The sequence below is a fragment of the Penicillium concentricum genome (genome assembly GCF_028827145.1).
Source record: "Penicillium concentricum strain IBT 3081 chromosome Unknown utg000003l_segment0_segment0, whole genome shotgun sequence".
NCBI classification, from domain to species: domain Eukaryota; kingdom Fungi; phylum Ascomycota; class Eurotiomycetes; order Eurotiales; family Aspergillaceae; genus Penicillium; species Penicillium concentricum.
Genome location: NW_026622756.1, coordinates 891320 through 909048, shown reverse-complemented (window position 1 = coordinate 909048; position 17729 = coordinate 891320). Strand labels below are relative to the sequence as shown.

Below are 17729 nucleotides of genomic sequence, written 5' to 3'. Positions count from 1 at the left end.
TATATTATTACAGATGGCGCAGTAATGACGACTCCTAGGAGCCACGGGGCCCTAATTCAACGCAATTACTCATCTTAATCCCCAACTAATGGCTGCAAACTCTACGCACAGCCCGTATCTTGCAATGACGTGTGTGGTTTGCCTTTCAGTTGATGCAGTAGCAGATTTGTGCTAGGGGCTTGAAAAGCCTTAGCTTCGATCTGGTGTTTAGTTCCTAGGAACACGAAAGCCATTCAGGTGAGGGCTGTTCATAGCTCAAACGGTACGGTATGTACATGTAAATTAAAGTTTTCTACTGTCTTTAAATTGCATTGATGGTTGTTGAAAAATAAATATTGCAACAACCCGGTTTATTCAGGTCACTAAATCAATTTCTGAATTTTGCTAATTGAAGGCTCGGCCTCTCGGGGCATTGTTTCTCTTGCTAGCCCCTTCTGTATCCTTTCCCTCATTTTGCCGGTGGGCATTGTCGGTGAGGTTTGGGCCGGAGACGTTGCATCCACTCCTGTCGAACTTCCTCCTGGGCAACGGCTCTCTCATGTTGCAGCTTTTGTTCTAAGCCCTCATTAAGGGGACCAAACGCCGTGAGAGATTTCCACCACGTCTCTGGTCTCAAGCATCTCTGCTGAAGCCGCAGTCGAAGTGTAGTTTGTGATCGCTTCAAGGGAGGTTCAGGGCTGTTGGCAGCCTTGTTCTTTGGCGACGGTTGCATGTTGAAACAATAGTCAAGCAAAGGCATGGTGTCAGATGTATCTAGCAAGCGGCGCGTTGACCGACGAGAGATATTACCCATTATCCAAGACAACGTGGGAGGGGATATGATGCTTTGACTGGGGGAAATCTGGCTATATATCGTCTCCCTTGTCATTACTATCACTAGAAAGTGCACCGTCTCATAAATCCTGGACAACAGTCTCGTCCCTCATTTAGTGAGTTCAGAGGGAATAGAATGAGAAATTAGTGGTCGATGGCAGGACCATACTTGGGCGGCCGAGAAAGTTGATTGTACTGCCTCCAGACTTGCCTCTCTCCCCCTGTACTCAATTGATTAATCTTGAGGTCCTGTTGAAGTTTCAACGTTTTTGATCTTCGGTTACCGGCCGGCCCGACTGGGATATTAATGCTTGAACGACAACATGATTTCCGTCAAACGTTCAATCCTCAACGCCTTGAATAAGATGTTTAACGCATGGGCAGAATATATAGAGGGGCTTGCGGCTTGCTTGACAGTCTAAAAGCAATCATGGTCCTTAGCAGCAATGAGAAGCGTGCGTTCTTCAGACAACAGTGCCGTGAGGCATTGGCAGCCCATATACGTAGGTGGCTATATTCCCTCCGTCTGATGAGACGAATTAACGCGCCTCAGTTGACCGACTTGACCTTGTCGTCGCTCCCAGCCAAGTCCGTCTACAGCCATCAGGCGGGGATGGATACGCTTGGTCGATAACGGAATCCAAAAAGAGCCTATTGCAGTCGAACTTGGGCAGTGGAAGTGTGGGCCTGTACCGGTCCATTTGCGAAGAATTAGGCCGGTCGCTTGAGGCGGTTACTCCGCAGACGCTACATATTGCCCAATCAAAACGGAACCACCTCCCTAGAGAAGAGGTAAGCATTTTGATCCACCAAGCGCCTCGGGGCCTACACAGCGCTGAAAATATATGCAAGACGCGACCCGCCCGTAGCGATGAGAAGGACAGCGGATCATTCACGGCCAAAATCCGCGAATTGGAATGCGCCAACCATGAAATGAGCGACGAGCTTGACCTCACGCGTATCCATCTGGAGGAGTCTTCCGGCCAAAACCGCGAATTACAAGCCAAAGTCCGTCAGCTTCAGTATGAGCTCGAGTGCAATTCATCTTGAGCAAGTCACCTGGAAAACGAGCTGGTTTGTGTCACAGGGGGGATCGCCAAAGCTATGCAGGTATTGCAGGTTCATCAGGCGCAGGAGGGGAGCATGTCACAATCGTATGGAGACAGACAAGATAAATCTGGTGGTGAAATAGACAGCACAGTGCTAGGAACGCCGGCTCCGATACGCGACGGCTCGTCTTGATCTGTCATATTGCGGTTGCTGTGTGGGCGGGCGTTATGCATCTACGTATAAGAGCTGTTTGCTGATGAATGCCATGTTGTAGGCTAACGACAGCGAACACGTTATTGGGGCCTTTCACATCTAGCCTATTTGGTGGGCCTTTCGATCACAGAAAAAAGTTGCGAAGGAGAGTCAAAGCTTCAGCGTGTGTTCATGTTGCTGTGTCACGTGTTTGTGTTAGGAGTTGTACTGGGATGAGAGACTGCTTTTGTCACTATGATAGAGCTATGTAAAGTATCCTGAAAGTGGTAACATAAAAGGACGTTGACAACAGACTATTTCAGATAGCTCGTTTCAAGAGTGAGGGCCGCTTGGAAGGCCGAGAATATGAGGCCTCTCAAAAGAGGTCTCTACTCATGGGAGAATCCTCTTGAGAGGAAATTAGTCACAGTACGTCCCACCGAAGAGCCCCGGCGACTATCTTATCGTGAGCTGGGCTCCGGCCAATGGGGCTTCTGAGTGGGTCTTAAGTTGAACCCCCGTAATAGGAAATATCATTTTGCTTCAATGGCACCGCGTTTATGGCAATACGAATGACGCGTTTTTAGCTGTAAATTTGCCGATGTTTATTTCTAATAACTAATAACTTTGAAGGGAGAGTGTGGGCACGAAGGGCTTGCCTGCACTGTGGATGGCCGTGACATGAGGTTCATAGGTGAAACATTCAAGCGTGCTATATATATATATATACAAATATGATATATCCTTGGCTTCACATATCCCTGAATCCGTGGCATATGTTGCAGTGCCAACCCAATGTGCACTCGGGACACTACCGATGTTTCTATCCACCCACACCAACACCAGAAATTAGCCCGAATAGTAAAGGCTTTCTTCGTGTACTAGTGCTCAAAGGTCAAGCAAGGCGAGCAATGTTGGTCGTTTTACCTGGCGCATATAAGAGCCAATACCCGATCACTTTCCTTGCCTATCAATATATTCGGGAGGCCAACACCTTGCCCAACATAACGCGCTTATATACGCTTAAATAACTCGAGGTTGTGATAAGCAGTCTTATTAGCCGCGTTCACCAGCATCTTTAGTTCGCCCTTATCCCCTAATTGCTCGAAGAGTTTACTCTGATTGGTCAGTATATAGTGGGGTTGGCTAGGCGGTTAAGACTTACGCGTAAAAGCTCATCCGGTGAACTGCAGCTTTTCAGCTCCTTAGGCAGACCTTTGGCCTCGGCACTCCATGGATAGTGTGGAGGATTCTTTATGATCAGCCTTTTTACAACCTCAGCCAAAGCGAATAGCTTCAGAGTTGCCGCGTCTATCTCGGCTGCATCTATTTAGCAGCTATGCTCCACTCCTACTATAACATTGATCACCGTTAGTAAACTATGCTTATGTGGCCCACTAGGTGTGCTTAGTTTCCCTACTCACCGATCCTGACTCCGCCGGGCTCCGTGAGCAACATGGTGTCGGCACTTAAGGCGGCGAGGGCTCTTCCGCGACCGCGTAGATATTGAATTCCTTCGAGGACCTATCAGGTATGAGCACCACTTTCTTATATTGGGCGCTAAGACTAGCACTTACCGGCCGAACAATTGCGGCAACCTCACCCTCAGTAATAGTGCACCTCGATGCGAGGATCTGACTCACTAAGAGCTCTACTGACTCCCAGACCAAAAATACCTGATCCTCCTAATAGTAGCACCCCAGCAGACCTAGAAAGCTAGGATGAGAAAATTAACTCCTGGTTTCTAATAGTGGCTTGACAGACGAAAACTGCTGCTTCAGAAGGTGGATATTGACCAGAGCCACTTTTGTTATTTCTATGCCGGGCTAAGAAGACGGACTGTCCTTGGGAAATCACCACGATCGCCTTATACGTCAGCCATGGGTTTTAGAAAACCGGCTGAATATTCTAAGCTTGGTCTTGATCCTTTAGCTACGCTGGTTCAGGATGAGCCGGAGCAGAAGTAGTTACCGCTGGGTCGGACTAGGGCCTGGAAGACGGTGTAGATAGATGGGTTGTTTTTTTTAGTGTCCTAATCGGGTGTTCCGTCACACCATATAGTAGGAGGTCTAGATGGCTGACGCTGAATGGAATCCATCTTAGGAGCGTGTCGAGTGCGAGGGGATAGCTTTGATTTAGCGGTGCCAGGAACCCTGAGTAGAGGGAAATGTTGCGGAGTGGTTGAGGCATCTATCCTATTTAATATTAATGGAGCCGCAGAGATGGCTGCCACCCTATGGAACTAGATTGATGCTAACCCATCAAAGCCGAGCATGGGCTGTTGTACGGGTGTTCAACGACGTCAGTGATCAAGCGTTGAAAGTTGCTGTTACACAAACGGTCGTCGCGGTAGAAACCGGCCCTGCCCCGCAAAAATGTACGGGTTCAATGTTTATACATCCTAGAATTAGAATGAGCTAAGGTACTGTTTGTCTTTACTTAGAAACGATAGTGCGTATCGCCCCGGGTGAATCCCGTAATATCGAATAAAATGGTCTCGTGCATTTATTAGCCACCTCTTGTTTATCTGAAATCTACTCCTACGGCCGGAAGCGATCGGGAACCCGTCTCTGTCGAGTAGATCGACGAGTAACGGATGAGCTTGAGGGGATAGAGACCGGGAAACGATCTGAACGCCGGGTAAGCCGAGGCGATCGAAGCTGCGAGGGTACTATTGGAATATCCGAGCCTTCTGCTCCTGTGTGTATGACTTTGAGAGGCATTTCGGTAGTCGACTCGCTAGTGATAACCCTAGCCACCGAAGAGGAAAGGAGGGCGCTGAAAGACCCGTGGCATCGACTGTATCCGTAATTAGTGAACCGACCACGGGAATAAAGGGTGATGAGTTACGTACTGTGTTAGGTAAGAGGTATTATTCCCGGGCAACCGATGGGCAAGCCAGCCGTCTATGCACCCTAAATGAACCACCTCCTTATATGCATCGCATTGCAGAATGACGGGATTATCGCTGTCTTCCTCAAAGCAGATCGGACACACCTCGCCATCTGGACAGGACCCTTGGTCGAAGCTGTGAATCTGGATATAGTGTAGTCCACCGTGCTTATTATTGATGGATAGGATGGCTGGATCATTCGGTGAAATATCCTAGGGCACCCGATCTATTGTAAGCATATCTAATGTGACTTCACGACTAGGAGGCTGAGATACCTCTAACCATATAGGGGTAGGAAGTCCCGGGAAGGTAATCTCGTCAATATTCTATATCGGAGGAGAGAGCGTATATGGCTTAGAGGAAATTCCGGCTAATTCCTCTTCTATATTATCAACCTCTTTAGCTATAGATAGCGAGAAAAGATGGCGCGGAGATATCTACGCGTGGACTTAGTTACGCACGGCTGCGTTAAACCACCGCTGTTTGATATCGTTCTGTTAACGTTCTTAATGCCACCTCTTATAGAGGAAAAAGAAGACAATGCCATCCAGCTGAGAGTTAAGTGTAGAAAGATCGAATAGGCTCCGTGCAAGGTTGTTTAGCTTATGCCGACCTTCTTTTAGGGTCTCTTTCTTCACAGTGAGCTTATAGGCATTTCCTTTCTAGGTAATGCCATAGTAGGACTTATCCTCCCTAAGGGGCCCTATTTGATAGATAGCTAAGGGGTCCCAAAGCCACTAAGAGTCTGATATCTTAAGCGCAGAATATATATGGGGGAGAAGGATTCAGGCAAATCTGAAATGTAATGGTTATAGCGGTAGAAAGTCAAACCATTATGAAGATCTAGTTAAGTATATATAGTAATCATTTTCTCTTACCTACAATTATAATACGTAAGTCTATATTAGCTGTATGGCACGCGACGCTAATTACTGACTCCCAGGGCAGATGGTTGTGCTCCCGGGAGCATTTAGGCTCCTAGAGGCTAAATAAGAGTTCCTAGGAGTCATCTAGCGCACCCTAGGAGCTACCATTATTTATAACATTCACTAATAGCCGTGAAGGCTCTACACCTCTTTTAGAAAGGTGCTTGGACTATCTGAACTAGTCGCATATAAGGCTCTACTATGCCCCCGAAGTACTTAATAAATGCAAAATTCTTATATAACTAAATATATACACCTTTTAGCCACTTACTCTGCTTTAAAAATCTCACTTTAAGTTGAATCGCGGTCATCATTACATCTATAGCATATACTCTTTTCATCGCTGCAAACATAGACTAGAGCTCTGACCATATACAATCAATGTTCGGTCAAATTATTAGCGATCCCACTCACCGTTTAGAGTGTATATAGGTCGAAGAGAATAGAATTTATTGCCGAAATACCGTGTCGAAAGATTCAAGGAGAAATAGAGCAATATGCCTTAAGACGTTCCAAGAGCTTCTTATCGGCAATTCACCTACATTAAGACTATCAAAAGCAGTAAGTTATATACTATATATAGAATGCAGACGTCATTCCTCTAGGGCCAGGAAGTGTGCCCAACGATGGATGTATTTACTTCACGCCTAAGCCAATCAAGTTGAGAGAACCACACTAATTTAGCAACATAACTATAACTACGATCCATTAGCACATCGTTAGCTAACTGTTATATCCTACGGCATTAGTAGAACCGAATGACTTCTATTAGCGCCTCTATCCTATTATATAACCTATAATAAGTTTTCATAGGCGGCAAGATAGAGGCAGAAATCTCTTAATAAAGGATATATATAACGTACTCTTCGTGCAGCTAGGAATGCCAGAGATCGTTATATTGAGATCTTAGCCAATTATTAGTAAATAAGTAGGCCTTATCCAAACCGTTCGGCCTAATAATAGCTATCACCGCTTAACCATGATTAAAATAATATCCTCTTCCTTACTGCCTCCTATGTTATCCTTTTAACCAGATTTTCCCCTACACGGCAACGACCAAGCTTATTAGGTAGCCTATTAATAGCGCTAGCCCTACTACCTTCCCCGGAATAGAACTCGCCTATATCTATTTAGCATAAATGTATATTCAATCTTGCTAGAGTGTATACCAAACTCGAAGTTGCCTATACGTGTGTGTACTTTCTAGGATCTATCACCAGGCAGCAACTCTAGTGATGGAGCTGTAGACCGCTAAACGCGGTCCTATTTAAATGCAGCCTAAAGGGTATTAGAAGCGGACTTAGTTCGTGGACTAGTTTTAGTAGGCTTAGGAGGATCTTCCCCCAGAATAAGCTAAAGCTCTCGCGTCAGCTTCTAGGCAAGACGAAAATCCATATCGTCTCAAATTAAAATGGCTCCGTGGCTTTTTTAAAAAAGTACTATGAAGTAAGGAAGTGACGGTGTGTATCTAAATAGGGATGTATATATTTAGAAACGAACCCGATTAGAATTCTGCTAATACTATTAATAGCAAAAGGTTAAAGCAGATCCTAAGTATATATAACCGTTAGCGACGTGAGGCTTACTTCTCACAGCCTCGGTTAAGTTAGCAAACGGACATCAACACATATAAAACAGGAACCATACACATTTATATCATTATTTAGCATCGAGTTAGCTGCCCTATTCTACGGCCTTTGTGCCATCAATTTCCGAGTCACCGACATTTCTACCGCTAGTATTTAACTCCTTTATTTCTAACTGCTTTAACAATATATCAAGCATTATATATATTAACTCCGGCTCATGACCGGGTTCCTTAGCACCGCGCTCCTTCAAAAGATAATCTATCACGCCTCCCATCTTCTAAGTGAGTTCATAGAAGATATCCGCCAACCTGGATATATGGTCCCTATCCTCAATTGCGTGTTTAAGGGTAGCCTGCATATCACCCAGTGCTTGTTCGAGCTTGGCCTGGGCTCTTTCTGCCCGGACGGCCCGAGTGTCTAACCTGGCAAGGATACGAAGATACTCCTATTCTCAGGTTAGATGGGCTTCTAAGTAATCCTATAAACCTACCGAGGAATCCATAGAAAAGATAAGGACCAAGTCGTCAACAGTAGGCAGCTTAAAGCAAGCAGTAGTTCGACTATTCTATATCAAAAAAGGATGTTTCATTAGCATATATAGCTTTATAACCATAGCCATCCTCTAACTAGAGCCTTCCCCAATAGACATCCCTTTCTACGGGTTTTCAACGGGCCGTATGGGCTTATTTCTGGCCATATGCGGTTGCACGAGTATAGAAACTGCCTCTAGGTTTAACCCTCTGTAATATAACCGGCCAAACTTTGAATCGCTTAAGAAAACCTACCAGGTCTACACATCAACAATAACAGACTAGGACGAGCCACGCCAATTTTATTGACACCCGTTAGTTCTTAAGGCGCCCTATCCTAGAAGGGCCTCCCGAGGATATTTATTACAAATTAGAACTTCGGCGCCGAACCTTATAAGGATAGACTCTCTGCCTGGAGGGAAGATTACGGCCCTAAATCTGAGAAAAGGGTGAAGAGAGAAAACAGAAGGGGAAGATCCAAAGGCGCCGCCTAGGAAAAGCCAACCGAGCCAGTGTCACATAGGACAGAATCTTGGCATGCCAGTCAGTCCAGGCCAAATGCGTACCGTACCCTGGCATACGCCTCCTAATCACGGATTAGTGGAAATTATGCCATAGGATTAATTTACCGGTAGTCCACAATATATTTTCGATTTCTGGTTAAGTGGCGGCACTATTAAATCGCGATCGACTCTGAAGGTGGAGTACCCTATTAGCCTCCACGTATTAGAGGCAATATTGTTCGGCCTCCTCGAATGATCTCTAAAATGATTTTACGATTTAACGTCTTGAGTATAAATTAGCGCGCGGTCCACATACTCTGTCTTGCTATCAATACTTACGTTATATATCATACTATAGACCTTCTCTAGTAGTTAGCCGCGACGAGTGCGAGCTAGAGTATGGTTACCGTTTCTGGGCCGAATAAATCTATAAGGTCGCGATCAATCTAATTTAGAAGACCAAGTTACCACTATTCTTTTAGTTATTAATAGGACTCTATCCCCCGCGCTAACTAAATGGTCTACAAAACGCGGGATAGGTCAAGGCAAATAAACGGATAGCGAGAGCCGGATACGGGGGCGAAATTACACGGGCTAGGCAAAACTTAGTTAGTTGGAATGAGCATAGGGTTAGTATTCCAGTGACCTGTTTATTGAGGATGTTTATGAGGGCTACCCACTAGCATGTAGAGTGCTCTATCTCGTACAACGCTCAGTCCAACCGCAGGATCACTAGTGACGGAACATCACAACCGTTGAGGAGCCTAACGGTTAATTGATGGTAAACGGAAAGCAGGGAGCAAAACCGGAGAACAAAATGGTTAATAGCCGGCCACCGGAATATAACCATATCCATAATACTACAGGGATAACCGTTTATTACGGGCCTATCGTCTCTTGTCAGGCCGATAAACGGATTTTCTCCCTAATGTGGCAACCTCACAATATTGCGGTCTACATAAATCGGTGGTGAATCTACTTATTTCACCGTGGTCTAGATCCTAGCTAGTACCACCGGAGACATTTAAAAGCTCGTGTTGCCCCCCCGAACCGGTAAGTCTAGAGCAAAAAACCGTTTCTTCTTATGAAAGCCTCTAAGTAACCACTTTCAGAGGCTTAACGATCAACATACCTTCCCGCAGATCGGCAGCCCAAGCCCCCGCTAGAGCTAGCTAGGGCATTCCCGAGTCAAATATTGTCCCTAAACGCGCTCGGCGGACTACTATCACTAGACCTAATACTATCCTTCTGTCCGGCACTCAAGGCACACACCTATAGCCACTGCTGGTATGTCCTGCCATCACCGTCCCGTGAATATAAGTATACTCAGACCTAATGCGGAATCTAGTCTCCCTCGCCGATAGCTAAGACTCAGAAACAAAAACACTGGAAGATTGTTTATCGACCATGCTTACAGGTTTTTAAAGACGCTGATAGAGACCGGGACGAGTCAACGCTTTCTATCCAGCGACTAGAGGCCGACAACGCCCAAGCCGCAGCGAAGATCCGCCAGCTAGGCAACGAAAAAGATCAGTCTCTAGTCAGGGTCCAGACACTTAAGATGCAAATATAGAATTTGAAACAGCAACTAGAGACCGCGCAGTTCAGTGGCATGGCGAGTGATGACTTATTGCCTTGGCTGATGCAGACGAGCGCCGATTTCATGATTGCGCAGACCAAACTTTCTAGCAGAGTAGAAGCAGAGAAAAACAAACGCCTGGCCGCGACCCTGCCTCCTTCTAATATGTTTCAAGGGAACTGGCAAGCCCAGAATAGGCACCTTAGAATGCTTGATACCAACTCGCTTCTAGGTTATTCACTACCGAGTACCCTTCCGTTGAGCAATCAACAAACGCTGGCCTAAGCCAACCAATAAGCCAACCAACAAGCCAACCAACAAGCCAACCAATACACATCGCCCTTCTAAAGATAGGCGTGGTGTGGAGAGGGAGATGGGTCGCCTCACAGAGAAAGCCATGCTGTCATAGTGATCTTACGGGCTTATTCATCTAGCTAACATAAAATGGATATATACGTAGCTTTAGGATAGTGTGCAATATAATATATGCGGCTTCACAGGTGCCTGTCTTATAAATAAAGGACTCAGGGAATATCGTGAATCTGGTTATAAGATCCAAAGTTAGATAGATCATGCCGTAGAAGTCGAGTGGCGCGAATAAACTATAGCTACCGGAAAAACCCTAACATCGGCGCAATGCCCTTAGGGCAAAGGGAAATCAATATAGGTGTGTATTCAGTTTCTATTTTCTTACGGCTCTGACCCTTCTACGGCCCTTGTACGCGGAGCTCGGTGATCACTTCGATTAGCCTTTTGTGGATAGTTAGGCGTAGACTTGGCGTGGCTAGGGGTAATTCCTAAAGAGGGCTAGCGGTGATTTACAGATCCCGTTCGCATATATATTTTTATCTCGCATCCACGGTCGGGCGACACCTTGATTGCCTTCCACACTCCTTAGACCTTGTCCTTTTCTTTTATGCGTTTTTTCCCCGCTATAATAGAGAAATAATAATCTGATAGCCTATTATCGAGAGATTATTATATATAACCTACATTTCCTTAGATGATACCCATAGGTGACTTATTTATAGACGTAAGGATGCAATGGCACTAGGGGAACGAATGATATCTACGGGATTTAATTGGATTAACGCATGGTATAGCACGCATTCCTCCGTAATACGGTGGCTGGTAATTTAAGCCAGATTTAGTCTAGCGCTTAGCCGCGCGCTAAAATATCCGATTAGAATCGGGCCGCGGCACGACCTATATCGGCACGGATCGCAAGCTTTCTTTCCTCATATAGCGTGCATAGCGCATAGTCCATAAGTCACGATACCCTTGATATACCGCTATCACGTTGACCTCACGTTATTTATCTAGCCTTTAGGCCTTACCAGCAGCTACGAACCACGAATTATTGCACTAGCTAATTACGCTAATTATTCCAATATCCAGTCCCACCACCTAGACAAGGACTAATATATAAATCTCGGCACGAGCCGCGTAGGAGATATTGATTATTGCCGTATTAACTACTTCTTACGACTAGGAGTAGAGTAGACGTAGTCAGTCGTATGTTCTCCCTTAATATAGATATCTTAATAGTGGCGAAATCAGCTACGAAGGGAGCTTATTCCGCCAGCCGGAATAAAGAGGTTAGAGATCACGACCTAATACGGCTTGAGCTAGAGAAAAGATAGATCTCGGGCTATCCATAGCTCGGTTTTATCCCTATCTAGGGTACGGAAGCCAAAGTCACAAATTTAGGTGATATAGATCGGACAAGAGCGGGCATCTTCGGCCAATCTAGCAACAGTACATCAGGGAAAATTTATAGCCGGGATATACTCGTCAAAAATAGTGACCTATGATTCGTTTTCAATCGATATACTAGATCCCGTAATAGGCAGTTCAAGCGAGGCGGCCTTTACGGATCTACAAATCAGTTTTATCAAGGCTATTAGCAAATATTAGTAGAGCGACGCGGGATAAGTGGGGTCAATTCCCTCCTGGTACGTGATTTAATAATAAACGCGAAAATATAGGGTCGATAATAAGATTATGCGAGTCTACCGTGCGTGGATCGGGACACCTATCGGGGATATAGGGAATGGTAATCGCGATCCGAACCGGAAGCGACTAAGCTTCCCCCGGACTAATCCTAAAGCTTTCCTGCCGTCTAGACCTATCTTTAAAGGTCAAAAAAAAAAAAAATAAAAAGTCTTACAGTGGATTCGAGATCATTAGTCCTCTAATAGGACTACAACCGTTCTCAAATATACCATAGAACTTATCGTCTCGATGCGAATAAACTTAGCTCTCACAAGCGACGCGGTTTTAGCGCGGAACTTACCTAAAGGCAGCACGTAATCCTCACGCGAATTGCCTAATACCACGTCGTCGATAAATAAGACTAGATACAAATAACGGATAGACAATAGATAAACGGGCTATTAAGTAATTTTCTCTATTAGGGTAATTTCCAAAGGCTTCGAGTTACGTTCTACATGATTGCTAAATAACGATAGGGCCCGTCTTACGTCCTTTCGATCCTCAACTACACTATTCTTGCCATCGCCCTTCTATAACATCCTAACCTTTTCTTTCAAGGCAGCCACTTCTTTCCTCGCCGTGTCAATACTATCTATAATGTATCCCACTTTTTGCTGCATTACTTTGTTCCACAGGTCCTAGCTCATGAGTGAGTCTTTAATAGATCTGATGCGTATTAGCGTGGGAATCCTAGGGTCGTCTCTAAGCACAAGTACTCACTGCATTCGCACATCCAATCTAACAGAAACAAGCTATTAGCACGCAGAATCACGGATAGTCCCGTAGGACGGTTTAGGACACTCACTCTGCTATACAATCGATGATTGTCGATTTCGAGCCTCTAGAGTGCCCAGGGTTCGGAGGCTTTACATATCTATGTCCATGCTCGGCCGCACTTTCATGTTTTATCGCCCGATGAGTATCTTCTTCATCACTACATTCATCCATTGAAGTTCCCTTGCCTTCGTCATCGGATTAAACGTCGGTCTGCTGGTAATGGCAATCCTCGCTAATGGAGCCAGCAACTAATCTAGACAGGTCGTGAACATTGCTCGGCTTAGGTGAACCCGATGAAAACAATTAAGACATTCGGTCTGAGTATCTCTACAAACTACCGTTAGGCGGAGGCGTCTAGACACCCATTATTATGTTGCTTGAAGTAGGTCAAGCAGAGGTTTAAGGAACGAGGGATGATGATTTAGTCCTATAAACACAATAGGGGAATGGGCTCCTTTTAAAGGTTCAGATTGAAACAAGTACCCAAACAGTCTAGCAATGATTACCTGGCTCAGTACCGCCTAGTACCCTCAGAGATATACAGTATTAGTAAATTCATCCACGGCCACTAACAGAGGTCTCCAAGCCTTCGAGCGGACCCCAAGAGAAGGAAGGAAAAAGGAAAAAGAAAACAGAGATAGAAAGAATGTAGAAAGGGAATTATAGTGACCTTAGGAAGTCCGTTAGTTAGGTAGGGCCTATACTTCCCCCAAGTTTATTAGGCCCCCTTAAGTTCGCTTTTATTATTTATTACTTAATATTTATTATTCCCGAACGACTTCAAGTTTACACATAGGACAGGGGTGAAAGACCGTACTCTAGCCGGAGCGTCGGAGATTAGAGAAGAGATTTATACCTATGACTAGACTACAACCGAATTTTCACTAGGTCCAACGTTTAAAAATAAGGTGACAAATACCCCTCGGAAATCGACCGTTTTCCCAACGGGTGGGATATACTAACAGGCTGAGACACCAACCTCACAAAACCGCTGGTTTTTTCACCCAACATAAACAGCCTATTTAACCGTGTGTACCCATTAGCTTAAACGGAAATTGCCCTAGCTAACCAAATGCAGATCCTTCTTACTTCCGCACTAATCTTTATCCCTCAATATCTATGCCGGAGCACTATAAACGGTCCGAAGCCGAATGTCTTTGGTGGAGAACAATAGACTAGGGCCTTGCCGGACAAGATCAGAGATACCGTTGTAACAGAAGACCAAAATTAAAAAATGCTGCCGGTGCTTTCCCATCACTGATAAATCGTGGCCACCCCAGACTCGACCGACTTCCTTAAACACCTCCTATTACACGGTCCCTACACACCCTCACTTTCCACCGCCATTCTATTTCAGAGGTTTGATTGTCTTCGCCAAGATGCCCAAAATTGGCTGGTCCTTATCGGAAGAGGAGAACCTCTATCCATGGCTACTACAGCATCGAGAGATGTCGTGGAAAGCAAAATCCAAGGCGTACTTCAGACAATTCGGACTAAAGCGAACAGGCGAGTCGTTGCGAGGCAAACGGAACTATCTATTACGAGAATACCGCGCTATACAGAAGAGACTATCTAAGGCCTCCCAGTCGGGGAAACGCCAGCCACGAGTCCGACGCGAAGAAGCCCCGAGATCATTTCTACCGTCTCCTCCTATCTTCACACCCAGAGCGTCCAGCGCAAAGACCCGCCATTTACTCCATGCGATACAACAGCGGACAGTTCCGGAACGTCGCTTTATAACAAGAGCGCTGGAAGGTACTAATCAGATTCTACCTAGTGAGATAGAGAGACAGCACTAGGCGACGGTCAGGAGGGCTAACGATTCGATAGGTTATACGATACAAATGCCACACACTCTGAAATCCGACCCCTCGCGCTATATCGCGTACCGCTAGAAATTTATACGCCATATAACAGCTGCTTTAAGGGTGTCACAAAATGCTGCGATTTAATGAGCGTTCACATTTATCCCTTCGGTGTACATCCGGATTGTTTTCGTACTTGGCCTATCGCAGTTTTCGCCATATCCATGTGTATATATATATTGTATTGCCGTCCTCGACAGCTTGCTAGGTCAGCACGGCTAAGCTTTGATTGGGACTAATCTATGGCGCACTTTTTAAAACTATATCATTCGAAACCCCAGTGATTACTGCCCCTTATGAACCTTCGAGTCCGGCAGTGATCCCTTTTCTGGATTTAGCCCTAGTCTAGACATTTGCTCTACAATGTACAATTGCGGCGTAGCGCTAGGAGTGGATATAAGGTAACGGGTTTGATCGTTAATAATTTATTGATACTACTTTCGCGAGTCAGGAACCCCTACGCACAGGGCACCGGTAGTTCCATGGTTCGCGTCGACAGGGCCCCCACTATCTATGTACCTCCCGTCCATCCCGAATTAAATGATCGCTAGGAAGGGAAGATCAAACACAGTTGGGGTTGTTTTAGTAAATTTATGTACTTTGATTGTTTACCCATGATCTTTACCGCAACGGGGGAGTTTTTTTGTTTTAGCTAGTGAAAAGGTTGCTTCTAGGCTGGAGAACATCTTGACTTATGACATTATGTCCAAAGAACTACAGTATCGATTAAAGATATAACCATATCATTAAGCTAAGTCTTGGGGCAGCGCCTTTTTCTATTGTTTTATTTCTCTAGCTTGGTCAAAGGGCCAATGACCAGTCACTAAGGCACTGCCCGTTTCTTACGCGTAGGATTGCTCTAAATGGTGGAAACTCGCCTTTCCTTGCATAACTCATCTAGGTGATTTTTTATATTCTCTAGTGTTTCCTCTAATTTCCGGATCCTATCTTTGAGTGCTATTATTTCGCTCAAGGATGTCGTGTTCTACGCCAATTCATCGGCGAAGCCATCTTATGTAATCCCCTTAATGAAATGTTCGATCTTCCTATTCATTCTGATTAGCATCTTGGTTTATCCACTTGCAAAGCAGGCGCGGAATCTAGCAATGTACTGGAGAGGGAATCTGCTAGATCAAGTAGAAGGCTGTGGCACTCACTTGACTCGCTTATGAAGGCTATAAAACAAAAAGTTAGTAAATAAAGCCAATCATTAGTGTGGTAGAAACTCACTCCGGGCCTTGGTGGGTTGAGTGCGAATATTGCTGTGCTACAAGGAACTTTAAGTCAGTTACGATTCATCTCGCCCGTTAGCCTGGCCTATAGATAACAATACCTTTTTGGTTGTCGGTACGGGGTGTCAGATCAGGGGTTTCTTAGAGTGGGCGCTGCTCTTACGTGAGGCGAGATAAAGTCGCTTCTGTCGGGGTTTGCTCTTCCACTAGATACATCATGCTAGAGAATCGTGTTTGATAGCCACCTGGTTGGCTTCTGGACCCTAGACATTGTGTATACGCTATTGGTAAGATATTAAGAAATTGAGAGCGAGATTTCAGGATAGGGAGGAGGAAGAGGGAGAAAAGGTCAAACGGGCGGAAATATGATTTATGCTTACGGTGGATCACGTTATTGTAGGCACTAAGCGCGGACCGATAAATGCCGTGATCTATGGTTATCATATGTCAAAAACGGATTTACCATAGGTAAAAAGACAGTAAATGCCTAGAGGCGGTGATCTTAACTATCCTAGTCTAGCTAGAGTGGAAGGCGATTTATAACTCACGTAACGAAAGTGCTGCGAGGGATTTCGACAAACTTATCACGACGAGTGGGGCAAAAGAGGGCTATTTAACCATAACATCTTAAATTCTCGAAGATACCAGGATATAAGGGCAGTTGAACGGCCGGTTTCATAAACCTCGTTTAATTCACATGCCCCGATTTCAATTAAACGGGTACCAGAGGCTCACTTAGGGTTCATTAGATATTCGTAGACTTGATATCCACCCATCAAAAAAGTGGGACTAACCACCAGGCGAGGCTGGGCTCGTGTTGCATCGCGTTAATAGTATATACCGGGTGCCGTAGCAGAATATATAAAAGAGCGATACGCGCCCACTATCGGAAACTAGGAGTAGGCTTCCTGCCCTCGTGCGCTCAGATGATTTATTTCATCTCAGCTCTCTATTTCTCGTCTTCTGACTTGAAATTCTACCGCAGCATTGCGGTCCTCATTGCCCTAAGCCCCGTGAGGTTATATTCTGTGCTCCCTCATTGCCCTGAGCCCCGTGAGGTTATTTCTGTGCTCCCTCATTGCCTTAAGCCCCGTGAGGTTATATTCTGTGCTCCCTCATTGCCCTGAGCCCCGTGAGGTTATTTCTGTGCTCCCTCATTGCCTTGAGCCCCGTGAGGTTATTTCTGTGCTCCCTCATTGCCTTGAGCCCCGTGAGGTTATTTCTGTGCTCCCTCATTGCCTTGAGCCCCGTGAGGTTATATTCTGTGCTCCCTCATTGCCCTGAGCCCCGTGAGGTTATTTCTGTGCTCCCTCATTGCCTTGAGCCCCGTGAGGTTATTTCTGTGCTCCCTCATTGCCCTGAGCCCCGTGAGGTTATTTCTGTGCTCCCTCATTGCCTTGAGCCCCGTGAGGTTATTTCTGTGCTCCCTCATTGCCTTGAGCCCCGTGAGGTTATATTCTGTGCTCCCTCATTGCCCTGAGCCCCGTGAGGTTATTTCTGTGCTCCCTCATTGCCCTGAGCCCCGTGAGGTTATTTCTGTGCTCCCTCATTGCCTTGAGCCCCGTGAGGTTATTTCTGTGCTCCCTCATTGCCCTGAGCCCCGTGAGGTTATATTCTGTGCTCCCTCATTGCCTTGAGCCCCGTGAGGTTATATTCTGTGCTTCCCCTAGCGATGTGTAAGCACCTCTCCGTGGTGCTAGGGATCAGTACTCAGTGGTCGCAAGTCGATACCCGAGGAAGCTAAGACATGTACAAAATCTGTTTACTACCTTGTTTCTCTTAATC

The 17729-nt window shown here is 45.6% G+C and overlaps 3 protein-coding genes across 3 annotated transcripts; 2 read left to right on the top strand and 1 right to left on the bottom strand.

Moving 5' to 3' along the window:
- Positions 1-448: 448 nt before the first annotated feature.
- Positions 449-793, bottom strand: N7517_008181 (uncharacterized protein; the record flags this gene model as incomplete). Its single annotated transcript, XM_056725911.1, has 1 exon — positions 449-793. One exon carries the CDS (start codon positions 791-793, stop codon positions 449-451), a length of 345 nt encoding a protein of 114 aa, XP_056576762.1.
- A 450-nt stretch (positions 794-1243) lies between these two features.
- Positions 1244-1863, top strand: N7517_008180 (uncharacterized protein; the record flags this gene model as incomplete). The annotated part of the gene is made up of 2 exons (XM_056725910.1): positions 1244-1316; positions 1367-1863. The coding sequence occupies 2 exons, from the start codon at positions 1244-1246 to the stop codon at positions 1861-1863; spliced, it is 570 nt and encodes a 189-aa protein (XP_056576761.1).
- A 12363-nt stretch (positions 1864-14226) lies between these two features.
- Positions 14227-14646, top strand: N7517_008179 (uncharacterized protein; the record flags this gene model as incomplete). The annotated part of the gene is made up of 1 exon (XM_056725909.1): positions 14227-14646. The coding sequence occupies one exon, from the start codon at positions 14227-14229 to the stop codon at positions 14644-14646; it is 420 nt and encodes a 139-aa protein (XP_056576760.1).
- Positions 14647-17729: the final 3083 nt, after the last annotated feature.